This window comes from Coregonus clupeaformis, chromosome 5, assembly GCF_020615455.1.
Source record: "Coregonus clupeaformis isolate EN_2021a chromosome 5, ASM2061545v1, whole genome shotgun sequence".
In the NCBI taxonomy this organism is placed as follows: domain Eukaryota; kingdom Metazoa; phylum Chordata; class Actinopteri; order Salmoniformes; family Salmonidae; genus Coregonus; species Coregonus clupeaformis.
In genome coordinates, this window is record NC_059196.1 from 14,967,205 (window position 1) to 14,994,842 (window position 27,638).

The window sequence follows — 27,638 nt, forward strand, 5'->3', positions numbered from 1 at the left end:
TACCGCCCTATTTTGTTCCACGTGACCTTTAACGATTTTTATTGCACTTTATGGCTCTCGCTCAGAGTAACATAAGCCAATCAGGCGCGTTTGTCCTTTTCACTCGCGCTATGTTCACCGGCTCTCTCCCATTCAAGATGTCGGCGACGTCTATGTTCCCCATGTGTGTCCGGGCGAGCAGGGGCCTCCTCAGGCTCAGGAACCGGGGCAGAGGCGGTTCAACCCCCACAGTGGTGGACTTGATTCGGGCACTTTCCACGGATAAGCCGCCAACAGGAGAGGGCAGTGCTACTGGTGGACTTGCTCAAGCAATCTTGCAAGAGAGGCTTCAGCAGCAACAGAAGAGTCAGGTTAGTCAAGCTAACTGACATTCCCCCCTGCCTGGTTGGGTAACGTTAGCTAGATAGCCATAATTTTAACAAGCAAGGTTACAGAAAAACCAAAGAGACATTAAATAAATCCGTTGGTTTGGTTTTCATGAGTTGTCATTTGTCGTTTGTTGAACCTCAGGGTCTCTCACGACACTATTAATAATATAATTATTTTCCATTTACACGCCATTATTTGGCTGGATTAATGAAGTCTCCGGATTAGCATGTTGAGCTAGGCTAGCCTGTCATCCAGTTCAATGTAATCCGGGATCCTTCACGATAAACCCTATCCAAACCATTTTAAATTTCACCTTCAATGGGGTAGTGACGTCCCGAGGATCCCGGATAGCACGGACCCTGTCATCCAACTGGCTGCATCCAGTCAGCTAGCTTACCAACAAACAGTGCCTTTGCTACTAGCTGTAATAATTAGTTAGATAGCTAGCTACATATCTTTGTTTTCAATTGCCAGTGCGTTAGTTACCTAACTAGTTAGCTAACGTTAGCTCATTGCTTACTTTCACATGTCACACACCCAGGCATATTCCAGGAGATAAACTAGCCTTATGATACTAGCCAGCTAGCCCTAGCCAATTAGCTAACTAACTTTACCTAGATATCCAGCTAGCTAGCACTTATACACCCATGTTCAGCCACCGTCTATTATTTATTTTTCCACACATCAAGGCTTCTGTACAAGGCTACCATTACATTAGATCTATGGTATCTGTCAAGGTTTTTCTCGATTTTTGAAGGTCAGCTATACACTCCACGCCCCCAATGCATTTCCTGCACGCACACTGATTAATCTTATTGTCACAGTTAAATAACAGTGCAGGATATTTTACTTTAAATGTCATTTGTAAATCTTTCGAATCTATAACCACTGTCTTACATCACTGAGATCGTTTGTATTGATTTGGCACTACCTACTGGTATATATACTAGATGCATAATCTAATTTCCCTTTAAATGATTTAAATTCCTTTTCCAAACTATTCTGTATTATAGCTACGTATTCCCAATATAATGTCTAGCTGTCTTGTGTGAGGAAGTAAAACAGAATCTGACCTGGCTGTTTACACTGACAGGACCAGCCTCCTCCAGAGGGGGATGGGGACTCGGAGCAGAAGCAGGACCAGGGAGAGGACAAGAAACAGAAGGAGAACACAGCCTATGCCAAGAAGATGGTGATGCGGTTAGCAGGCCTGATGGGGATAGGGGGTGCGGTCGGCATGGTTTACATATTCGGTGAGTGTGCCTGTTCCCTCTCTTTGGCCTCCTCCACTCTCAGAGCAGCAGCATGTCAAGGGCTGACACTGAACCAGCAGCACGAGTGAAGGTCATATTGGATAGTGGAGTGATTTTGGACACCCTCTCCTTGCTCTGTGGAATATTTAATTTTAGGAGGGCATTCTTGATAACTTCTTCTGAGCTTTAGGTGAATGGGCAGATTTGTACAGTTGAAGTCGGAAGTTTACATACACTCAGGTTGGAGTCATTAAAGGTAGTTTTTTTTCAACCACTCCACAAATTTCTTGTTAACCAACTATAGTTTTGGCAAGTCGGTTAGGACATCTACTTTGTGCATGACACAAGTAATTTTTCCAACAATTGTTTACAGACCGATTATTTCACTTATTTACTGTATCACAATTCCAGTGGGTCAGAAGTTTACATACACTAAGTTTACTGTGCCTTTAAACAGCTTGGAAAATTCCAGAAAATGATGTCATGGCTTTAGAAGCTTCTGATTGGCTAATTGACATAATTTGAGTCAATTGGAGGTGTGCCTGTGGATGTATTTCAAGGCTTACCTTCAAACTCAGTGCCTCTTTGCTTGACATCATGGGAAAATCAAAAGAAATCAGCCAAGACTTCAGAAAAAAATGGTAGACCTCCACAAGTCTGGTTCATCCTTGGGAGCAATTTCCAAACGCCTAAAGGTACCATGTTCATCTGTACAAACAATAGTACGCAAGTATTAACACCATGGGACCACGCAGCCGTCATACCGCTCAGGAAGGAGGCGCGTTCTGTCTCCTAGAGATGAACGTACTTTGGTGCGAAAAGTGCAAATCAATCCCAGAACAACAGCAAAGGACCTTGTGAAGATGCTGGAGGAAACGGGTACAAAAGTATCTATAGCCACAGTAAAACGAGTCCTATATCGACATAACCGGAAAGGCCGCTCAGCGAGGAAGAAGCCACTGCTCCAAAACCGCCATAAAAATGCCAGACTACGGTTTGCAACTGCACATGGGGACAAAGATTGTACTTCTTGGAGAAATGTCCTCTGGTCTGATGAAACAAAAATAGAACTGTTTGGCCATAATGACCATCTTAAAGGAAAAAGGGTGGCTTGCAAGCCGACGAACACTATCCCAACCGTTAAGCACAGGGGTGGCAGCATCATGTTGTGGGGGTGCTTTGCTGCAGGAGGGACTGGTGCACTTCACAAAATAGATGGCATCATGAGGAAGGAAAATTATGTGGATATATTGAAGCAACATCTCAAGACATCAGTCAGGAAGTTAAAGCTTGGTCACAAATGGGTTATGGAAAGTTATGGAAAATGGCTTAAGGACAACAAAGTCAAGGTATTGGATTGGCCATCACAAAGCCCTGACCGCAATCCTATAGAACATTTGTGGACAGAACTGAAAAGGCGTGTGCGAGCAAGGAGGCCTACAAACCTGACTCAGTTACACCAGCTCTGTCAGGAGGAATGGTCCAAAATTCACCCAACTTATTGTGGGAAGCTTGGGTCAAACGTTTCGGGTAGCCTTTCACAAGTTAAACAATTTAAAGGCAATGCTACCAAATACTAATTGAGTGTATGTAAACTTCTGACCCACTCTACTATTATTCTGACATTTCACATTCTTAAAATAAAGTGGTGATCCTAAATGACCTAAGACAGGGAATTTGTACTAGGATTAAATGTCAGGAATTGTGAAAAACTGAGTTTAAATGTATTTGGCTAAGGTGTATGTAAACTTCCGACTTCAACTGTATATTACTCTCCTCTCATCTCAATGATGTAGAATTTTGATCAGCCGTTTCTTTGCACTCATCTTATGGCTTTCTCAAATGTGTTTTCTCAAAGCATGTCTGCCTTTTCTGATCAATTTACAGTTCAATAGCTATTGTATGTGAATCAAAGATAAAAAATAGATATTATATTCCAGTGTTATTGTACTTTCTGTCATTCCCGTCAGCCTAGATGAATGGTTGAATTGTAAAAGACATGACCATACTTGTCAAAAGGAATGGTTGAATGTTTCACAAAGTCTGTTATGTCACTTTTCTGAAACACATGACACATTGTGCGGTGCCATATGCTTTTCAGAAGTAATTTGATTTGTGGACACATGGCATCTGATGCATGTAATGCAACATATGCTCATGTTGTTTCAAAGCAAATAATATTATACATCTATGATATTATATTTCTATCATAAGTAATGTTTTTCTCCCTGTATACAGGTAGCAATTCAGTGGATGAACAAGGAAACACGGTATGTTTTTATTAAAACATGTTTTGATGCAGAACATGTGGTTTATCGACTTTTAGGACCAATTATTGACAAGTATAGGTATAAGATTGCCAGACAAAGTTCTGTAGAACTTCTAAGCAGACTGTGGCTTGTGCCAGTGGGTTTTAAAGTGTGCATAATGGAAGGTGGTGACACACTTATCACACTTCTCAGGTAGATTCCATGTAGTTCGTTAATTGATTCATGCTAGTGCTTGCGGTGTGTATGGTTTCCCACAAGGCACACCAGGGACTAGAGTTGTGAGTCTGGGAAGGTGACTACTTCAAAGATCACTCTTCTTTCACCTTTTAGGTGTGGTCCTGTTGTCCACTTCAAAGGGCACACTTGTCAGCTTACTGTAAATAGTCTGTTAACTGCCAGGGGTTAAAGGTATGGGGTTGGGAAGGTGGGCATTTGAAAAAGCACACTTCTTTCATTTCAAAGGGCACACATGTCAGGCTGCTGTTTGTGGAGTGTGCCAGGCCTCTGGGTGCTGGAGCCCACACGTGTCCCCTCAGACTGGAGGAGCTGTGTTCATTAGGGGTCTTTGGGTGTCACTGTGAGAAAAGGAGCTGGATCCTGTTCTCATCTCTATGGCTTCCTCTCAGGAACCACAGGAGCCTAACGTCTGGAACACCTTTCCAAGGCTCAGCCTTCATGATGTGAATTGTCGACCCCTGAGTGAATTGACGTCCATTTACTCAACACTTTTTGAATGAAAACCTTATTGTAGTACATGAGATGACCAGCTACTTACCTAATATTAAGGTTCCTTGTGCTTACAGCAATGTATCACAATTTTACTATTAAGTTACACCCATAATAAGTGGGTAAAATATAATCCAAAAGCCACTGAAGGAGCTTGCCTCAAGGTGAACATACTGTAGTTGGCTGAGATTACTCTTGTGGTCAGTAATGTCTATTTTTCAGTGGCATTAGTTTGGGCAGGATGTGTGGAATGAGAACAGGATGGGGGGCAACATCCTCCACAGGGTACATGTCTCAGGTAACTTTGATATGTGGCAGGTGCCAGGGGTTAGAGCTGTGGGTTTGGGAACATTGACATTTCTTAGGGCTCACTTCGTCACCAAAGACCCTAGTTTGGTGTTTCATAGTTAAAACCTGTGGCCACTTCAAAGGGCACATTTCTCAGGCTGCTGTGATTTGAGGGATGTAGGCCTTACGTGATGTGTGGCCTTCTGCCACGGGTTAGAGGTGTGGGATTTGGGAGGTGGCCACTTGAAAGAGCACACTTATCTTACTTCAGAGGGAACACTTGTCAGACTGTGAGTGGAGTGTGCCAGGCCTCTGGGTGCTGGATCCCACACTTGTCCCCTTAGACTGGATGAGCTGTGTCAATTGGAGGTCTTTGGGTGTCACTGTGAGAGAAGGAGCTGGATCGTGTTCTCATCTCTATGGATTCCTCTCAGGAACCAGAAGAGCCTAACGTGAAGGTCTGGCCCACATGTCCAATGGAAGAGTCCTAAGGTAGATTAATGCAGTTACAGCCCAAGGCCAATCTTGTACGGCAGCATATTTGGGCTTCGCATTCATCAGTAGCCCGAGGTTCTAAGGCTGAACATGCTAGTGAAAACATGACGAGTCAACTACAGTTATGAGTTTCTGTGGGGAGGAAATGAGGTGTTCATTCTTGTACTGAGTGACATCAGTAGCTCTACAGCAAAGTCTTAGGTTCAGTGGTCGCTTTGGATTTGGTCCTGTTTGGCACAAATGTTTGGTCAGATGATATCCTGGTCTCTGGGTTCTACACCTCTTGCACACTTCCTCATAAAGTGTTACCCATCATGTCCTGCCTTAAGTGAGACCAAGCTACCAAAGGGCACACTTCTCAGGAGATTGTGACCTGTGTCAGTGGTCAAAGGTGTGGGTTTGGGGCACTTCAAAGAGCACATTTCTTTCACTTATCATGTCCTGTTGTTCACTTTACAGTTTAAGCTTGTTCACACTTCAAAAGGCACACTTCTTAGGCTGCTGTGAGTTGTGGCCCTCTGCCAGGAGTTAGAGGTCTGGGTTTGGAACTTTGGGTAGGTGGGCACTTAAAATAGTATGCCTTTCTCACCTATCACCCACTTCAAAGGGCTCTTGTGGGCACACTTGTCAGGCTGCTGTGAGTGGAGTGTGCCAGGCCTCTGGGTGCTGGAGCCCACACGTGTCCCCTCAGACTGGAGGAGCTGTGTTCATTAGAGGTCTTTGGGTGTCACTGTGAGAAAAGGAGCTGGATCCTGTTCTCATCTCTATGGCTTCCTCTCAGGAACCACAGGAGCCTAACGTTTGGAACACCTTTCCGATGGAAGAGTGCAAGGGTAGATTAATGCAGTTACATTTCAAGGCCAAACTTGTACAGCAGCATATTTTGGGCTTTGCATTAATGCAGTTGCCTCAAGGTTCTAAGGCTGAACATGCTAGTGAAAGCATGACTAGTCATCGACACTGAGTGTCTGGGGGAATAAAATAAGGAGACACACCTTTTTGTGCTGAGTGACATCAGTAACTCTACAGCCTTATCGTATGTCAAGTAGCCTTTATTTATTTATTTATTTATTTTTAGTCATTTAGCAGACGCTCTTATCCAGAGCGACTTACAGGAGCAATTAGGGTTAAGTGCCTTGCTCAAGGGCACATCGACAGATTTTTCACCTAGTCGGCTCGGGGATTAGAACCAGCGACCTTTCGGTTACTGGCACAACGCTCTTACCCACTAAGCTACCTGCCGCCCCGGATTGGGTTCTGTTTGGCTCCCATTTTCCCCTGTTCGAATTAGAATAAAGTATTATCTTGGAATATGATAACTAATTTTGTCACTCTGGGGTAGTGGTCACCAACCGGTGGATCATCAAGGAATTCCTAGTCGATCACCAAACATTTCTGTAGAAAATCTCCTGAGAAAGGCTTGCGCTCATTAAAAAAAGATATATATATTTGTGTTGCGCTGTTGGCGGTAGGTGCACTTGATTCAGAATCCCTGGGCACTGAGTAGGCAAAGTGTTCCTATTTTGAACCAACCAATCGGATAGCTCAAATCACCGTTCCTACAGCTTCCATGACCCCGGCCACAGCAAAGTTTGATAGTAGCATAAGTGAGATTTCATAACTTTTCTAAACCATGACCAGAGAGACACTGCCAAATACAGCAAAGAGTGAGTTAATGTCTACGTTTTTATTCAGCGCTGTAAACACAGTTTTTGTTCAGCACTATTACAGAGCATAAAAGCGTTTCTCCCTACTTCCATTTGCGCTGCAGCTACAGTGAGTGAGTAGCCAAGTGTATCGATAGCCCTGTGTTATTATTATTATTAGCAGCTCGTCGTGTCTATTTTAATATCGAGGAATATTTCACTTTCTCAGGTCATAGGAACAACATGAATTTGTGCATGAGGCAGATGCAGTGCAACTGGAGTTTGGCCATCAGGTGGAAGACTGTGTCCCCTCTCTCTGGTCAGTCTCACCGGAGGAAAGGAAGAGGGGAGCAGGGACCGTGAGAGTCCGACCTGAAGATCACTGACGTCATGATTTGACCTAGTTTTTTTTCCGGAGTTCCCAATTGTCTTGAAAGCACCATGATCATCAGATGTAGATACCATCAGTCCAGTAAAATCGAAATAGCGAATTATTTCAATTTATACTCAGCTGTGCCTCGCAAGTGCTACACCAACTGATCTATTTTGTTATCAAGCTCGAGTTTTGAAATATAATATGGTCTGAGAAGAACAATATTGGTACGCCAGGCATATAGCCAATATGCTGTGATAATATATTAGGCCTACTGCACAAACCTCATTCCTACAGAACTGTTTTTAATAGGGTAATGTTTTTTTAAATCATATTTTGCTTTTTGACTGCGAAAGTGATCTTGACTCAAAAGGTTGGTGACCACTGCTCAATGGGTTGGACAAGTATCTGATGAATTTCCAAAACGGATGAGTGCATTTTGGAACTTGGGAGTGACAACCAATGTTCCCTCAAAAAATTAGGCACTGAGCAATTTTCAGGTTTGCTGAGCGCAAACTTGAACGTTGTGAAAATTCTGTGCAACTTCCAGCGCGTGTTTACTGTGAACATTGAGGCTGTACCCGCTTTAAGTTAGTTTCAGACAGTGGTCAAGTAGGCTACTGTGGCTATTTGATCATAATGTAGGCCTACCGGAGTGGCCTACCATCAAAAACAATGGGGAAAATGCATCCCATAATATCTTAACATGGAAATAGCTGTTCTATCGTTCAGCCTAAAGTAGCAGCCAATGTGTGGTGTTCAATGCAGGCCTACATTCCATGAGACTTTTGAAAAAAAACATGCAGGGCTTGACATTAACCTGTTTATCCACTTGTCCTTCAGACAAGGAGGTGACTCAAAGCAATAGAATCCTACTCCGATGTGTTCTGCCTACAACAAAATCTCTTGCGTACTACGTCTTGCGTAGTTAGTTTTGTTTCGGTATGTTGCATTGAAAGTGGCTAATATTGCATTGATTAGATCACAATTCCCACAGTAAGGGGGAAAACTCTAGAAAGTTGAGTGAAGTTCAATCTCGTGCTTCTCTGCGCAGGCTGATAGTTCTTCTGCCTGGCAGTCCCGGGGACCTCCAAGCAGCTTAGAGGGAACATTGGTGACAACCAATTCTCATTCCTTTCACTAGCTCAGGCACCATCTCTTATAATGGGATTTGCCCCTTACCAGTGTGTTGCTGTGAGGATCGATGGTCTCATACATCCATATTGTACACGGCTGTCTTAACTCAGATTTTTCTTAAAACTGCATTGTTGCTTAAGGGCTTGTAAGTAAGCATTTCATGGAAAGGTCTTAACCTGTTGTATTCGGCGCATGTGACGAATAACATTTGATTTTAACTATTTTCATCTCTCAGAGCAATAAGTGGCCACCTCTGATGTTTGGTGAGAGTTCCCATGGCCATCCTGTAGCTGGTTCGGGAACATGGCCTGCCCCTGGTCTCCCGGGCCTCTGCCCCAGTGTTGTGACCAGGTGTGAATGATCCCTAAATGAGCAATCGCACACCTCGGACAATGTCAACCTCCTCTGAAGGTCCAATTTGGCAGACCCAAGTCTTTTCTGAGTTAATTCACTGCTCTGTGATAAGAAGTGGTTCTTGAGAGATGCTTTAATGGGAAAACAATATTTTGTCAGAGCAGAGGCAAGGAATATTTGTTCCTCAACATTCTGCTAATTATATAATTGGAGACAGGGCATGGAAATAAGATCAATTAATTGATAATGATTTGTTCATGAATTTCAACTAATTTCCTTAACTGACTCCAACCCTGACTAGCTTTAGCCTACGTGACGCTATTGGTTTAGGATAGGAAGGCGGAGATGCTGGACACTATATACTAGACACTACCGACATAGGGGTTGATACGACTGTCATTTGCCTCCCTTTCCTAAGCGTAAGCTTATCTCTGAATGAGATGTCTAGTCTGAGTGCTTTAAGAGGATCGCACCCGATTCCAAGGTTGGCTGCCAGCAAAGAAAACCTCTTAAGGGCTCTACACAGTCTACGCAAACAGAGCTGACGGATGTTCCTTTGCGTCGCTCTCTACGTAGTTATACGTACATTTATGCATTTTTGGAACGTGGCGCAAATGGACCTCCGTTGGCGCCGTTTGCATAGACTTTAGGGTAAAGGGGAAAACAACTAGACCGATCTCATTCTCCTTACACAGCCACTAGAGGGCACACCTGGCCGACTCATGACTGTTGACCTTTTCCCTACTGGCCCATCCCCTTACCTTTGCCATAATATACAGGTTTACCTGTCATTATGAAATTAATCGGGTGTAATATATAATTGAGGAATAAGTCACTATAGATGGGCAGTGTGCTTTGTAAGCAGTTATCTATATCATGAACAGTGTCAGTGATCAAGTGATCTGCGTTTATATAAGGGCAACTCATAACCATGCACAGACAGCAGGGGGCGTAGTTGTGCAGTCTGTCTCTTCGACCACTGCAACCCCCTCAGGACAGCCTTGATAGGGAGGGAGGGGTGTTGAGGAGGGGGATGAAACAGCTCCAGCCCACCCCCTCTGTTCCCATGTAGTTGCCCCAGCGTGCAGCATGTGGTGTCTACCTTGGCCCCCGGCTGGTTCTCTCTCTCTTTTTCTCTTTCTTTCTCCCCCCCGTTGGGCAGGCAAGGTAGACCCCCAGGTTGGCCCAGGCCGGCAACCTGCTGGCAGATGCAGCTGAATATTCAGATCAGCTGGGAGATTTAATTTGTCTGTTAATTGGTGGGCTGGTGTGGCGCGCTGCTGAAAGTGTCACCGCGAGGGATTGGGAGGGCCACACGTAGGCATGACGCACAGAGACTAGCAGCCGCTCCACGGTTCAATATACTGGACTCTACTACACAGTGCACTACACACAGATGCTGGGCTGTCCAGGCGGAGAGTAGAACGTGAGTGGTTTGGACGGTCTTGGTGTCTGTGCTCTCAAGGAGAAAACGACTGTCTCTTTTAACTTTTGTACCTTAGTCCCTGCTTAAGAACTGTTTATAAGAGAGTATGTCAAACATTGGTACAGTATTGCTATTCGGTTTAGATCAGCAACAGGCAATAGGCGGCCCCTAGGCCAAAACCAGTCCGCAAGTGATTATTTTGGGGGGGGATTCCAATTTTTTGCCACAAGACTGTAAAATCAGCAGGAATTCAGCTAAAAACTAGTTTATTTTAGGAAATCTGTTCCCAAGTATCCCCACAACAACAAAAAAGGTGATCGTGTCTCAATGTAATCAAGGTATGAAATGATTGTATTTGAAAATACAATCTCTTTTGGGGCTTAGTTGTGGTCAATTTGCAGTGTACAAATTATAATTTTCTGGCCCCCCGACCATTTGCGCTGACATAAATCGACCCGCATCTGAATCTAGTTGCCTACCCCTGGTTTAGATGCATAGAAAGAGATTAAATGCTAACTAGCCTGGATAGCTATCAACTTCAATAAAGGAATATTCAGTAGTATTTGAGAGGTGTCGTGGCTGTTTGGGCCTAAACACAAACACCGCTGAATTGGCTGACACTGACGTTTGAACATAAACACAACCACACAATGTCATGTTATTTACGTTATGCCTTAGGCCATACAGTGTGAGTTTTCTGTCAACCGTAGCATTTGATTAACGCTGACCTGGCAATCACACAAACATGTGAAGTGAACCGTTTCTCAATTTCCTTATTCTGTCTTCTCTTACAGATTCCAGATGAGTTTGACAATGGTGAGTTGTTTTCTCGTTTGTTTCCCTGATGACTGACAATACCTGTGTATTTAGCCTAATCCATAAGGTATTTTGGAGAGGTTTTCTTTTCTCAAAGTTGAGTTAGCTTAGAGATCAGTTTATTTTTGCCCCCTAGGTCTCTGAGGCTTTTGGCACACCTGTGTTCCCAAACATCTGCTCCTGGTTTGTAAATGGATCTCGATTCACATTACATCAGTTATGTTTTATAGGCTACGTTCAGACAGCTGTTGGTCATTTACTTGTGAAGGCTTAGCCCTGTTGTTTACAGTTCCCTTAGATTTGTCAATTAAAAATAAGCGATGTTGCAGGCTATGTTTGCTTGCACCCTCAGGCAGACCTCTACCAATCTAATTACCAACATATCCATACCATGGTCCACCCATTAATTGACAGTGTTCCAGATTAGCCCCCCTCTAGCTTGCCTGTTCTGCTGTCAGCCTAGGATGGCGGGCAGGAAGGGGGGGTGTATGATCGATCAACCCACTGAGAAATGCCACCTTGCATGCATCCCACACCCAAAGCACAGGCAATGCCAACCGCCCCCTCCATTCTGTGTGTGACTACCACCCTGTACCCACCAGCTGGTAACCAACCCCCCCAAATGCCCCTCAGCCATCAGTCATCCCTATAAACAGCCAGGCTGACAACCTGGTGAAAAGGGCCTCATGACAAGACCGACACACAGGAAATTGGAAATTAGATAGTCTTTCTCTCCATTTCATAGTATTACAACCCATTGGTTTCCACAATAGATTTGTAATCCTATCTGTCTGTTTCATTGGTATTTTGATTGTTATCCTCTCTCCCTCCACTGAGTGCACGTTTGGCCAGTGTGGAGCTGAGAGGGAATGTGTAGAGTTCTCCTATGACTGGCTATGCTATTGAAATGACAGAGGGCAGAGCAGGGGGACTGAGTCGCGAGGTGCCTCCCTCCCTGCTTCAAAGCTATGCTAATGCCGGGGACAGCTGCGGCCCTTTCCAGAAGTGTTGATTTTATATCCGATAGAACGGGGGGGGGAAGTCTCCTCTTAAACGCGTAACAATCACCCTGTTATACCAATAATTACTTAATGAATTCCTCACGCTCCCCAAAGTCCCCTATCGCTGTCTCTATCTGGCACCGCTGCTGTGGCTCTCCTTATTACCTTAGTGCCCAGAGTGCTGCTACGGCTGCTGCTGTTATTGGCCAGTCCTGATGCACCCACAGCGTTCAATACCCCTAATGAAGGCCAATGATGGCCTGAGGGGCCCCCGGGGGAGTGTAGAGGAAGCATTCCTGCCCACGCGCCCTCCATCCCAAGTGGCAGAAGGGGATTGGGGATGGGGGGGGGGAAGGCAGCCTGGACGCCTCCGCTGGATGGGTCCTCAGGGACCCGGGGCGTTGAGGTCTGGCCTGCAAACAGGCATGCTCGCCAGACCCGTGTCGCCATGCAAAGTGATGGTATTCAGAGCAGGGGCATTATGCTGAGGAGGAGCGTTGGACGCTGTGAAGGTGATGAGCTCCCCAAAGACCACCCTATTGAGGACACACTGGACTGCTTTCAAAATACTCACTGAGGTTGGAAGTTGTTGCTTTCTCCTAGTGTGTACTGTGGATCTAATAAATGGTATTGATGCAGTATGCAATCAGTCAGTACAAACACCATATGTATTGCATTAATCTTCAAGCACTATTATTAGGCTTAAATAACTGACTTGTCCTTTTTGGAGGCGTTTCATGACTTGGAAGACCTCATCTCTTCCGGTCCATTTTGTTAGATCATTCACCCTCCATGTGTCCCAGTCAGTATCCCACAGCTAGGATCCTCAGAGCCCGTATTTGGCTGTGACTTGACAAGTGGCCGTTCTGTACGACCTCCATGTTTGCTCGCTCTGACAGAGACGTACAGCCCCTAGGAGAATAAAGACCACCAGGGCTCCAAACAAACAAACTAACCAACCCAGCCTGCCTCCTGTACCTACCGGCCCAACCAACAGCCTGTGTCCCTAAGCCGGGTACAGCGTGGGCCAAAATGGAAAAGAAAAGCAAGAGCCACCCCCCCCCAACAAAAAAAAAAGAAGAGGGAGGAGGAGAAAGGCATTAGAGTAATAATGGCCTTAGGCAAACTAGTGGAGCATATGCCACCCCGGTCCGGGATTAAAGGAGGCCTTTGTTGTGTCCGGAGGCCCGGCCATCGATCTTTCTCGCCTTTCCTCCCTCGTTCCCTCCCTACTTCTCCCCTGTTTAAATAGACATCCCTCCCGAGAGCAACATAGCCTTTCCACTGGCCACAATGGCCTGCCTCTATTACACTGGCAAACAAGGTTAAGACGAGGCTGCCTGACCAGAGTGCTGCTGCTTGTCAAAGCCTGCTTTTCTGGGGGTCTTTTTTGTTTTTGTTTTTTGTAGCGGCCTTCCTTTCAGAGTCAATGTCAGTCCCAACTGTGGAAAAGGACTGCTTTGTTTTTGCCATAATGGGGGTTCTGCTTTTGATAAGACTGAATTTGATCACAGTAATAGTGACAGCCAACTGTTACCAATGGAGAAAATGGTATGCCTATGTCCCTGAATATATGGCCAGAAATGGAGGTAACTTCCCCTCCTCTCGCTCATCATCATGGAAGGACCCACTGTGGCCTGGCTGACAAATATTCATCTCCTCACCATCCTTTTCCTGTCATCCTCCTTTCACACTCATCCCACCACTACTAACCCCCTGCCCCTTTATTACCATGATAAAAGCGTGCCTTGATCCATCCTGTCCACAGTTCCTCACACAGGGGCACAAACCTATTACACAAACCAAACACATACACACGCCACTGCAACCCCCGTCCCTCTGCAGGGGTGTGTAGCGATCACCACCCACCCCCAGCCTGGCTTGGTTCTGCGATCCCATGGGAGAGGTTTGTCAACAGGGCCAGTCACAGTCCAACACTCTCTGGAAGAGTATGTTCCTCCCAGGACTAATAAAACATGCAGGCCTGATAAAACACGAATACGCAGGCAGGCCGGAGGGGTAGGGGGTGTTTAACCATCTCACCCACTCCCAGGCCTGCTGTTACTGGGCTGGGGGACCCAGAGGGGCCTGCCTGGTTAAACACACTGTGGCCAGGGGCTGCAGGTAGAAACAATAAAGCGGTCATCCTGGTTTGTTAAAAAGCTGAGGGCTGGATACATTTTACCACGCTCAAATTCAGCTATGGATGCAAGGACTAACCATCCATGATATTAAAATTATAGTTTTAACCATGTTTTGAGGCTATTTAGTGTTTGTTTACATTTTCTTTGTTTACAAACATTGGAGTAAGACAAGCTTTTATTTTGGGTTCTAATGGCGTACGACTGTTATACTAAGCTTATGACGTATTTATAAGTTATATTCTTCAAGAATCAATGGTTACATATCATTAATTTAAGTCTAAAAATGTATACTGAACAAAAATATGCAACATGTAACAATTTCATAGATTTTTTACTGAGTTACAGTTGATATGAGGAAATCAGTCAATTGAAATAAATTCATTAGGCCCTAATCTATGGATTTCACATGACTGGGAATACAGATACCTTTAAAAAAAAAAAATGGGTGTCACAATGAGCCTCAGGATCTTGTCACAGTATTTTTGTGCATTCAAATTGCCATCGATAAAATAACAACCATAGTCTGCGATTGTGAGGCCGGTTGGACATACTGCCAAATTCTCTAAAACGACGTTGGAGGTGGCTTATGGTAGAGAAATGAACATTCAATTCTCTGGCAACAGCTCTGGTGGACATTCCTGCAATCAGCATGCCAACTGCATGCTCCTTCAACTTGTGACATTGTGTTGTGTGACACAAATTAACATTTTAGTGGCCTTTCATTGTCCCCAGCACAAGGTGCACCTGTGTAATTTTCATGCTGTTTAAGCAGAATCTTGATATGCCACACCTGCCAGCTGGATGGATTATCTTGGCAAAGGAGAAATGCTCACTAAAAGGAATGTAAACAAATGTGTGCACGACATTTTTGAGAAATAAGCTTTTTGTGCATATGGAACATTTCTGGGATCTTTTATTTCAGCTCATGGAATATGGGACCAACACTTTACATGTTGAGTTTATATTTTTGTTCAGTGTATGTAGCAACTGCTGATTACCCCTTTAAATGCCATTCATTAGGACTGCAGATGTCTACATTCTACCACCACCGGAGTGGGCTTGAGATGCTCAATAACTCCTATGGCCAATACATACATGGGCCACAACTCCCCTTAGGCTAAGTGTTCAGTCTTGAGTATGGTGTGTAGAGAAATGATGCTTGCTCCACACTGTTCTCATTTTATCTCTCTTGCAGACGCCCCAGTTATCCAGCAGTTGAGAAGGACGTTCAAGTATTTCCAAGACTACAGACAGGTGGGTGATAAGAAATAAACACAAAACAGAAGAAACGGTCTCTGCCACTCCCACTGTTCAATGTAGCCTGATCAATGGATGGCTCCGCTCTACAGTTGGTAGCATTTGCTATGTGGCTGATCTAGCCAGCCTTTTCCTCTGAGGCTGGAGGATTTTGTTCAGGGAGTTAGAATAAAAGGTCATTGTCCGCTAAACCCCTGGGTTAACCGCTGGATTGGGAAATGTACACTGGGTGAGACTGGGAGCCATGTTAGGCCTCCTGTCTGTCTTTACTGAAGCAGAGGCAGGTGCAGCCAGACCGCTTAGAGCAGGAAGGCCTCTGCATGGGCCTGCAGCTGCTGTTCAGTTAGACCCCCTCCACACATACACACCAAAATCCATCTCCCTCATAGCTCTTTGATCTCTTCAATGGAGCGTGAACAGCCCCCCGTGTCCTTCGTGTGTGTGTATACACGCGCTCCCCCCTTTTCCACCCTGCATATCGACAACACACACCCCCTCTCCTCCTCCCTGGCCTGTGGTCTCCTGAACATGTCAGTTCTCTCTTCCACTCGTCCCATCTCCGTCTTGCAGCTGGTTCTTACAGGATTATGGCTTTAGGGTGTTTGCGGTGATGAGGCCAGCTAAAAGCAAACCAACGGAATAAGGAAGTGGACCACCATCTTTAACGCTCCTGCATTCCCACATAAGCAGCCAAATACTCTCCTCCAATTTTACTACGGCGAGCCGGGAGAGGAGAAACATCTTATGAATGATGTCAAGTGTTAAAGGGATAAGGCCTCGTTCACCACAAATTGCATACATTTTTAATGGAGCTTGGCTTGTTGTCAATTGACCCACGTAGTTCTGATGATGTGCCACTTGCTCCTCCCACCGCAGCATTGTGTTATTGTATAGTGTGATGTCATATCTGTGCGCCCCCAGATGATCATTGAGCCCACGAGCCCGAAGCTGCTTCCTGACCCCCTGAGGGAGCCCTACTACCAGCCCCCCTACACCCTGGTCCTGGAGCTCACAGACGTCCTGCTGCACCCCGAGTGGTCGGTACGTACCACCCCCTTCCTCCCTATCACACCTCACCCACCACCTTACTCTGGCCTCCTGGCACCAGGGGCTGGCTGGGTGTCCTGGAGGCCTTCTCTCAGTATTTTTTTATTAATTTTTTTTCCACCTTTTTATTTAACCAGGTAAGCCAGTTGAGAACAAGTTCTCATTTACAACTGCGACCTGGCCAAGATAAAGAAAAGCAGTGCGATTAAAAACAACAACGCAGAGTTACATATAGGAGTATAGCCTTGAATAGATTGGATGGTACATTTATAATTCATAAGTAGACTCGTTTTTATTTGTTTACTTATGCTTTTACCTCAGCCTCCTCCCCCCGTTTCTGTGTGTGTGTGGCCATCTGGCCTGCGGGTCGCTGGGGGCACACCACCTGTCTACTTCCACTATCTGTAAAGACCCCCCCTCCTCTCACCCATTACCTGTGGCTTCCACCTGGCCCCCTCAGAGCCCATCCCAACCGCTACTCTAACACCACCCTCCAACTGCCCCTCTACCTGAGTAGGGAGGCTACTCCCCCTTCCCTGAGTAGTCTCCATGCCCCCTCCCCCCTATTACTCCTCCTATGAGTGGCGAGTGCAGTAGACAGGTGGGGCTGTAACCTGACACCTGCCCTCAGCAGACTTTGATTTCTGAAGAAAAGACAAGTGTTAACAACATAGGCCTACACCCAGGAGGTCATCCAAAGGCTTCAACTGCCTTAAGCTGCTCTGTTTAGGCTGTTGAAAAAGCTAAATGTATGCTTGTAAATATAGCACTTTATAACATAACAACAAACTAATGAATCAGTCATTCACTGGTTATTTGTGTGCATTTATGTGGATTTAGTGGCTGTCGAAAAAGAAATTGTACCCTAAATATAACACACTATAACGTGATAAACGGATTATTTGAAATCCAATTATTCACTGACTATTTGTGTGGATAGCTTTCAGTGAGTGTTCTAGCCATAATGAATGTATCCCATTGAAGTTGGGCAGTAGTTAGTATGTCTTTAAGCATGTGAAGGGACTGGTCTGTTCTCTGGTCCTCCCCACAGCTGGCTACAGGCTGGCGCTTCAAGAAGAGGCCAGGCATCGACTACCTGTTCCAGCAGCTAGCCCCTCTCTACGAGATAGTAATCTTCACCGCAGAAACAGGCATGGTGAGTGACCACTACACAACACAAGGGCTTGAACGCTGTTCTGGCATGGGCCAATGAGGACTTACAAGATCTGGTCAAACCATTATTGTACCATGATTGGTTCAAGTACAACTTTGCTGTCCTATGTTGATGAATCCTCTTGAGCCAGAATTTCCCTTAAATCCCCCACCCACCCTTTTGTCCCTTTTGAACTTGTCTTGTGGCAATCAACACTGCAATTCTATAGGTGTTGCAACAGACAACACAAGAACCCCCGTGTAGCTCAGTTGGTAGAGCATGGCGCTTGCAACGCCAGGGTTGTGGCTTCGATTCCCACGGGGGGCCAGTATGAAAATGTATGCACTCACTAACTGTAAGTCGCTCTGGATAAGAGCGTCTGCTAAATGACTAAAATGTAATATGTAAATGAACTGCTACCATATGTCACGTTTTAGTAAAGAAGCATTTTGTATTGGTAAAGGCGTAGACTTGCCTGCCTCACTTACCTAACAGACACCTGCCACAGCCTCCCTCCGCCACAGCCAATCAGGGCCGTTCTTACCGCTGGGTGTAGCTTAGCTCGTTTGTTGTGACCACACTGCACCTGTCACCTCCTTGATTTCCCTGTAGACCTTTGTTCTAATGGTCACCCTGAAACAAATCCATCACTTTTGAATGTGTTATGTCACTCCAAATCAAATTTTATTTGCCACATGCGCCGAATACAACAGGTGTAGACATTACCGTGAAATGCTTACTTACAGCCCTTAACCAACAATGCATTTATTTTTAAATAAAAAAAGTAAAATAAAACAAAATCAATGAAGTGTTGAGAAAAAAAGAGCAGAAGTAAAATAAAAGAACAGTAGGGAGGCTATATACAAGGGGTACCGGTGCAGAGTCAATGTGCAGGGCACCGACTAGTTGAGGTAATATGTACATGTGGGTAGAGTTAAAGTGACTATGCATAAATAATTAACAGAGTAGCAGCAGCGTAAAAAGATGGGGTGGGGGTGGAGGGGCAGTGAAAATAGTCCGGGTAGCCATGATTAGCTGTTCAGGAGTCTTATGGCTCGGGGGTAGAAGCTGTTGAGAAGCCTTTTGGACCTAGACTTGGCGCTCCGGTACTGCTTGCCGTGCGGTAGCAGAGAGAACAGTCTATGACTAGGGTGGCTGGAGTCTTGTGACAATTTTGAGGACCTTCCTCTGACACCGCCTGGTATAGAGGTCCTGGATGGCAGGAAGCTTGGCCCCAGTGATGTACTGGGCCGTACGCACTACCCTCTGTAGTGCATTGCGGTCGGAGGCCGAGCAATTGCCATACCAGGCGGTGATGCAACCAGTCAGGATGCTCTCGATGGTGCAGCTGTATAACCTTTTGAGTATCTGAGGACCCATGCCAAATCTTTTCAGTCTCCTGAGGGGGAATAGGCTTTGTTTTTGCCCTCTTCACGACTGTCTTGGTGTGTTTGGACCATGATAGTTAATTGGTGATGTGGACACCAAGGAACTTGAAGCTCTCAACCTGTTCCACTACAGCCCGTCGATGAGAATGGGGGCGTGCTCAGTCCTCATTTTTTTCCTGTAGTCCACAATCATCTCCTTTGTCTTGGTCACGTTGAGGGAGAGGTTGTTATTCCAAACTAACACTGTTGACGATTCTTGATATCAAACAACATCCCTAATGTTGCGTTTGACTGTTTTGTTGTTTTGGCACCAATATGCCTCACCCCGATTGTTTGTCCTAATTACCTACGTCTTGGCCAACAGGCGGGCTCAGAACGGGCTGCCTTTTGGGCTGTGAAGACCCCTTTATTTATGGCAACATTTATATGCAAATGAGCCATGCGCAGCTCAGGGTCTAATTGGCCCCTTGTTTAGGGACTGTTGTTTTCTCTCGGTGAAGGTCAGCCTCAGTGTTATGGTGACCTGCAGCAGTGACTGTGCCAAGTCAAACTGAAGCCTGTCTAACTCCGCTAGCTGCAGCCCTACGGGGGATGGATCATTAACCCATCAAAGTTTTCTGTGCTTCATATTGTCACATGTATTCTTCACCTGCCCACTGCAGTAGTGCTGACTAAACCATGTAGTTCTATGAGGAGCTGTTACTTTAGATTTTCTAATGCAGAAAATAGATTTTAAGTTGGATTTTATGAGTAGTAACCAGGAAACTAGACCCTGACGACACAATCATAAGTCTATCCCAATCCTCAGCCCAAATCTAGCTATGTAACCAATGGCCATCATGCATATGCAGAAGCATCTAGCATGTCAATGCTGTGTGAGGTTGTGATGTAATGAGTGTTCTCTCTCCCAGACGGCGTACCCTCTGATTGACAGCATCGACCCCCAGGGCTTTGTCATGTACCGCCTCTTCAGGGACGCCACACGTTACATGGAGGGACATCACGTCAAGGTAAACAAATCATCAGGCTGACCTTCCACCACGGCCACCATGTGTGTGTACTGTTGTTTCCAATAACACAGCATTCCGTGAATTGAATGTCTTCCATGTTTCTGAATTTAAAACAAAGACAGGTCATGTTAGTCTATAAAAGCCAACAAATTGTTCAGACAAATGCCCTGGTTTGCTTTAGTTTGGATGCTCTTTCGTTTCTCTCGCTCTCTCTCTCTGTTATTTTCTAAGACATGAGTTGAGTTTAAGACTCTGAGATGTTGCTGTGCTCCTTTTCAACCCTGCTCCTCCTGGGCCAAGCCCCCAGCCCAGAACCCCCGGCGCCCCTCTCGACTGTGACCCGGTCGGCACAATGGTGCCATACCCCCCGTGTCTCCGCTGCATAGCCACCTTCTGCTCCAGCATTGATTTTCCTATGCTCCGACTCCATCCCTCTTTCTCTCCTCCTCGGCCCCTGACAATAGGGGTTTCTTCCCCTCCCTCCGCCTCCCCTTTCTGGGCCTCATTAACCTTATGCCTCCCTCTCCCCCACTCTCCAACAGCCTGAGTCAGTCTCCATGCATGGCTGAAGTACAGTAGTATTAACTTTGTTAAACTAAGTTAACCTAACTTGTCATCAGAGAGAACCTCTAAGACAATACTGTATAAGATGGATACTGTTGCTTTACTCATGTCGTCTGCAATCTATTACATGGTTGTATCAGAGCAGACTGTAACGGACATGCCTAGCTTACATCACCATGTTTCAATGGAGTGCTTTTGTAATGCATGGGAAAACTAGGTTGGCCTGGTAGTGAATGTGTGGTTATGGTCCCTACATGGCCTAGTTGTTGTGACGTGTATGGCTGAAGTGGTGTGTAGGTGTATAGGTATACCTTTTCTATGTGAAGATGCATGGCCATGTATTATTCATAGAGGTCAGTTCTTTCCATGTTAATCACTCACTACTAAAACTCATATTCATCGGGAAACATTAAGAATTGATGAGGGTAACCTGCTACCTCGTGCTATGCACCACTTTGATGTATTTATTTGGTGCTTAGTCATCCTGACTCTAACGTTACATACAGGATCTTCTCCTCTCCTTCTGTGTACTCGCCTGAATTCACGTGTCTCCTGTCCCCTTCCCCTTCCTTTGGTGACCTTCTGCCCATCTCTCTGTCTCTACCTCCTCTCTCCTCCTCCCCCTTCCCAAGCTCCCTCTCACCTCCGTCGCCTTCCATCTGGCCCTCTGAAAAGCAACAGGGAGGCAGAAAGGGAGCGAGAGAAAGGGAGGTCTGAATAGAGAGTGGAGTCCCCCGAGGCCTCAGGCGTCTGTCCAATGGTGAATTTCGATGGTGTTTTTCCCCCAAAAAGTTTTCAAACGATGTGGAGCCACAGTTGATGCGATGTGCCAATAAAATCAGCGAGCCTGACGACTCACAATATCAGCCGGTCAGTCTAATTAACTGTGGTAGAATCAGCCATTGATGTTGATGACAAGTCCAACTTTGAGGGGTGAGATGTGGACTAGTTTAGAACCCCCCTGAAGACAGAGGGCAGTTAGTGGAGGGCACAACCTTCTGTCACAGGTGGACCGACTGGATGGAGTTGAACAACACTGTTGAGTGCTCGACTGCCCCACCAAATTTGCGTTTCAGAGATCAGTTTTCATTTAGTTTATTTTCAGTTCAAATTGTCATTTCATTCTCCATGGGAGTGTCAGATTTAAGTAGTCATACTAGTACAGCGTATTTGTTTACCTGCGCACCAAACTTGTGGGTAGGTGTGTGTATATAACCCTATGAGAGGGTGTGTGTGTGTGTGGGTTGGACACATACCTACTCTGGCTTGCTGCCTGTTTCTTTGTTAGGGGATCACAGAGCACGGCTGCCTGTGAAACCGGATCCCTACAGTGCCTTTAGAAAGTATTCATACCCCTTGACTTATACCAAATGTTGTTTTACAGCCTGAATTTAAAATTAATTAAATTACAAAAAAAATCTCACTAATCTACACACAATACCCAATAATGACAAAGTGAAACATGTTTATAGAAGTTTTAGCAAATTTATTGAAAATGTAATACAGAAATATCTAATTTACATAAGTAAAGTGTTAATGAATACTTGACACCTAGCATCATAACATGTCATAACCATGTCTTAACAGCTGACATAATATGGTCATAACACTGTCATGACCCATATATTTACACCTGTTGTGACATATTGCGTTAATTAATGGCTGGTTATGACACCTACATAAGTGTCAAAACCCACATTTTATTTGAATGTGTTTTTTCCCTGCCAGGAAGTTTCCTTTCGTTTTGAAAGTTTGTTTCTTAAATCCTTTGTTGTAATGATTTCTTTAGTCGTCTTTTTCATCACATTTCAAATAACTTAGTAAATACACTGACACTGTCAAGAAGCATTAAGGCCATCAGAATCATATAAGACAGAAAGGCCTATCATGTACATGCCGTTATGTCAGTCATCAGTCAAAAAGAGGGTCTTGTCCTGCTCCTGAAATCTGCTCCTGCATTCATCCCAGTCATCAGCAACAGAGCATTTGTGTAGGTGCAAGTCTGACATCAATGTGTGTGCATTTCAAACAATGTTATAACCTAAAAATACTGTAGACAAATAGGCTATGGTGTAATGGAATGTTTTGCCTTGTGTGGTAGGTTATGTGGGTTTTGACACTTATGTAGGTTTCATAACCAGCTATAAAGTAAAGCAATATTTCACAACTGGCATGACAGTGTTATGACCATATTAGGACCGGTTATGACGCTAGGTGTCAAGTGTTACCAAGTATTCACACCCCCTGAGTCAATACTTTGAAGAAGCACGTTTGACGGCGATTTCAGCTTTCAGTTGTCTTGGGTATGTCTATCCGTTTTGCACATCTGGATTTGGGGATTTTCTCAAGCTCTTAAATTAAATGTGGAGCGGTGGTGAACATCAATCTTCAAGTCTTTCCACAGATTTTCAATGGGATTCAAGTCTGGGCTTTGGGGCTAGGCCGCTCAAGTACTTTCACATTCTTGTTCTGAAGCCATTCCAGCGTTACTTTGGCTGTATGCTTGGGGTCATTGTCCTGGTGGAACAAATCTTTGCCCCAGTCTGTCGTTTGCACTGAAGCAGGTCCTCATCAGGGATTTGCCTGTATTTGGCTCCATTCATTGTTCCCTCTATCCTTACCAGTCTCCCAGTACCTGCCGCTGAAAAGCATCCCCATAGCATGATGCTGCCACCACCATGCTTCACGGTAGGTATGGTGTTAGTTGGGTGATGAGCTCTCCCTGGTTTTCGCCAGACATAGTGCTTTTCATTCAGGCCATTTTTGTCTTATCAGACCACAATCTTTTGCCTTATGATCTGTCTTTTACGTTCCTTTTTGCAAACTTCAGGTGTGTTGTCGTGCCTTTTTCTCAGGAGTGGCTTCCGTCTGGTCACTCTCCCAGATTGGTGAAGTGCTGTAGAGACTTCTCTCCATCTTAGCCAATTAACTCTGTAGTTCTGTCAGAGTGGTCATTGGGTTCTTCGTCACCTCCCTGACCAAGGTCCTTCTTGCCCTGTTGCGCCGTTTGGTCGGAAGGCCAGCTCTAGGCAGAGTCTGGGTAGTTCCATCATTGTTTTATTTCCCAATGATGGAGCACACTGTGCTCTTGGAAACGTTCAACACTCTAGAAGTTGTTTTATACCCTTCCACAAATATATGCCTCATCATAATTATATCTCTGAGATCTCCAGACAGTTCCTTGGGCTTCATGGTATAGTTTCTTCTCTGACATGCACTGTCAACTGTGGGATCTTATATAGACAGGTGTGTTTCATTCTAAATCATGTCCAAACAATTGAATTGGCCACAGGTGGACTCCAAGTTTTAACGACATCTCAAGGATGAACAAAGGAAATTGGATGCACCTGAGCTCAATTTGGAGTGTCATAGCAAAGGGGTGTGAATACTTATGGAAATTAGATTTCTGTATTTTGATTTTCACTTAATTTGCAAAAATGTCTAAACATATTTTTCACTTTGTCATTATGGGGTATTGTGTCTAGATGGGTGAGAGAAAAAAATCAATTTAATCAATTTTGAATTTAGGGTGTAACACAATGTGGTATAAGTCAAGGGGTATGAATACTTTCTGAAGCACTGTATGCATCACATGGCCCAACTCTCAACTACACATGTGCCAAACACACATACTGTATTTATCTGACTGAAATAATAAGTTATCATGGAGGCTGACCAACTCTGTAAGCACAGACATCAATACATCACTCATAAACTCATTACTGCACCTCACACTAGGCTAATGTAGAAACGCACACTCGTCAATATACATACTCCCACGTTCTCTTGGGGATTGGGCCCCGTCTCAGAAGGAAGGCAGACGCTGATTATTTATTGGGAGTGAGGAGAGCGTGCCTGTTCTATCCTATATATATACACACACACACACACACACACACACACACTCACTGCAGGCCCCTCCCCCTGCTCTGACAGGCTAGTCAGCAGCACCTCAGGGGGATCCAGATGACCTCAGCGATAGGGAGAACTCGGCGTCCCTCTCCATCTGCTCCCCAGGCCCACTACTGAGACTCAATGCACAGGGCAGGCCAGGGGAAAGTGTGTGTGTGTTCTCCCCTCTATAAATGTGTGTGTATATGCAAACATTACATTTATTGATGAACTAAGATGATTGCAAGCCATTTGTGTATTTCTTCCAATTGTCACAATTACTATTAAACAATGAAAGGGATAGATTTAATTTTTACATCAACTTTCTTAAGATAAATTACTCTTCAGAGAGTGTCTTGTAACTCAACGCTCTCTCTTCCACCCTCCCCTCCCCTGTAGGACGTGTCGTGTCTGAACCGGGACACCTCCAAGGTGATCGTGGTGGACTGTAAGAGGGAAGCCTTCAGCCTGCAGCCTTTCAACGGCATGGCACTGACGAAGTGGGACGGCAACTCAGAGGACCGAACACTCTACGACCTAGCTCATTTCCTCAAGAGTAAGTGTGTGTGTGCGCAATGGCATGTGTGTCGACTAATCTGTTCCTTCCCAGACACTATTCACTCGTGTTTCTCTCTGGCAGCCATTGCTCTCAGTGGAGTGGATGACGTGCGTTCTGTCCTGGAGAACTACGCACTGGAAGACGACCCAATAGAGGCCTTCAAACGCAGACAAGCGCAGCTAGCACAGGTACTGTCCAAACAAACCCAATGTTTAGGAGCAATGGATGACAACTAACAAATACACTAACGTTACCAACCAACAGAAGTGTCCTTATCCTCAAACATTACATTTTCAGTAGGAAAAACCTTTTCACTGTTGATAGCTTGTTGCCCTTTCTCCAACTGTTTTGTGAGAGCTTTAGAGCAATAGTCCATTAGATCCTGATGTAACTGTAGATATTGATGGGTGTGTGGACAGGAGGAGGAGCAGAGGTTGGCAGAGCTGGCCCAGCAGAAGAAGCAGGGCATCTCCTTGGGCTCCATCGCCGGACGGTTCTGGCGCTCCAAACAACAGTGAGTGGGCCTCTCACTCGCACCCACCAATCAGTCACTGGCAGCGTGGGGGAGGAGACAAGGAGAGACCATCCAATCAGCTGGACTTTTGACTGTCACAGGCATGTCTTGGGGGGATGAGCTGGAAAGGAGCAAGAATCCAAAATAACATTCTGGTACCTCTGTCGCCAGCGAAGTCACTTCCTGGATCTCAGATGCTCGGGTGTAGGTGGCGCATGCCCCCATCTGCTTCCATTGGTCCTCTGTTGGCACTGACATTTACAAAATGGTGCTGAGTGGTTACAGACATTATTGATTGAACCGTTTCAGTCCACCACATTAGTTAATCCACTTCTACCCACCGGCCGGTCATACGGGGAACTGACCAGAGAACAGTGCTCTTATCTGCAACTCCATGCACTTGGATCTGGTGCTCCGGAATGATGGAGTTCGATCAGCTTTGTGCAACAGTTTCCATTTTTAAAAATGTATATCTAAGACTGAGCTGGTCAGGGTTTAGGATATGAATATTATTATTAAACCTGTTGCACTCTGAGACTCTCTAAGCTTCTTATCTCCACCAATGAGAAGTCATTGCTTGGACAGGCGCTGTTGATGCCAACGGGACTGTGTGCAACAGAGGCTGGAGCTTGCGCTGTAGGAATGAGTGGGAGAGACATTTTCAGCAAATCAAGCCAAGGCAAGCCATGTGAAATTGGGCTGGAGCCACGCATACCAAGTGAAAATGGATCCTCGTGTCTTAATATGTGCTTGTTGAATGTTCTGTGAGATTCAGTTTATGTGAACCATTCACAAAGTCCCAAATAAAGAAAAAAACTAATCTAGCATCTTGTGTGATTTGGCACAACCGAACATGTAATGTGAACTAGCATCAATCAGGTGTTTTCATGGCAACATGTTGAATATCCTCTAAAAACCCTGGCATCTATACTGAACAGAAATATAAACGCAACATGTAAAGTGTTGGTCTCATGTTTCATGGGCTGAAATAAAAGGTCGCTGATGGAGCCATCCAAGAGGTACCTTTTTGAATGGCTTAGTCGGTTTACATGTCAAGGAGGGCAGGCATGTGTGTTTCGAACCAGAGGATCACTGTTTCGAGCCCAGTATGGGGCAGTTGGACAGCGGAGATGTCTGCCAATGATGCCTGTTACATTGGCAGACATACAGTGGGGGGAAAAAAGTATTTAGTCAGCCACCAATTGTGCAAGTTCTCCCACTTAAAAAGATAAGAGAGGCCTGTAATTTTCATCATAGGTACACGTCAACTATGACAGACAAAATGAGGGGAAAAAATCCAGAAAATCACATTGTAGGATTTTTTATGAATTTATTTGCAAATTATGGTGGAAAATAAGTATTTGGTCAATAACAAAAGTTTCTCAATACTTTGTTATATACCCTTTGTTGGCAATGACACAGGTCAAACGTTTTCTGTAAGTCTTCACAAGGTTTTCACACACTGTTGCTGGTATTTTGGCCCATTCCTCTAGAGCAATGATGTTTTGGGGCTGTCGCTGGGCAACACGGACTTTCAACTCCCTCCAAAGATTTTCTATGGGGTTGAAATCTGGAGACTGGCTAGGCCACTCCAGGACCTTGAAATGCTTCTTACGAAGCCACTCCTTCGTTGCCCGGGTGGTGTGTTTGGGATCATTGTCATGCTGAAAGACCCAGCCACGTTTCATCTTCAATGCCCTTGCTGATGGAAGGAGGTTTTCACTCAAAATCTCACGATACATGGCCCCATTCATTCTTTCCTTTACACGGATCAGTCGTCCTGGTCCCTTTGCAGAAAAACAGCACCAAAGCATGATGTTTCCACCCCCATGCTTCACAGTAGGTATGGTGTTATTTGGATGCAACTCAGCATTCTTTGTCCTCCAAACACGACAAGTTGAGTTTTTACCAAAAAGTTATATTTTGGTTTCATCTGACCATATGACATTCTCCCAAT

At 45.1% G+C, this 27,638-nt stretch overlaps 1 protein-coding gene across 1 annotated transcript; it reads left to right on the plus strand.

Annotated features, from left to right (window-relative positions):
* The first annotated feature begins 94 nt into the window (after positions 1 to 94).
* LOC121562811 (mitochondrial import inner membrane translocase subunit TIM50) lies at positions 95 to 26,505 on the plus strand. The gene is made up of 11 exons (XM_041874979.2): positions 95 to 350; positions 1,463 to 1,622; positions 3,861 to 3,892; positions 11,132 to 11,153; positions 15,494 to 15,552; positions 16,477 to 16,596; positions 17,654 to 17,758; positions 20,055 to 20,153; positions 25,008 to 25,164; positions 25,249 to 25,355; positions 25,587 to 26,505. Exons 1-11 carry the CDS (start codon positions 111 to 113, stop codon positions 25,683 to 25,685), a joined length of 1,200 nt encoding a protein of 399 aa, XP_041730913.2. The 5' UTR covers positions 95 to 110; the 3' UTR covers positions 25,686 to 26,505.
* The last annotated feature ends 1,133 nt before the right edge of the window (positions 26,506 to 27,638 follow it).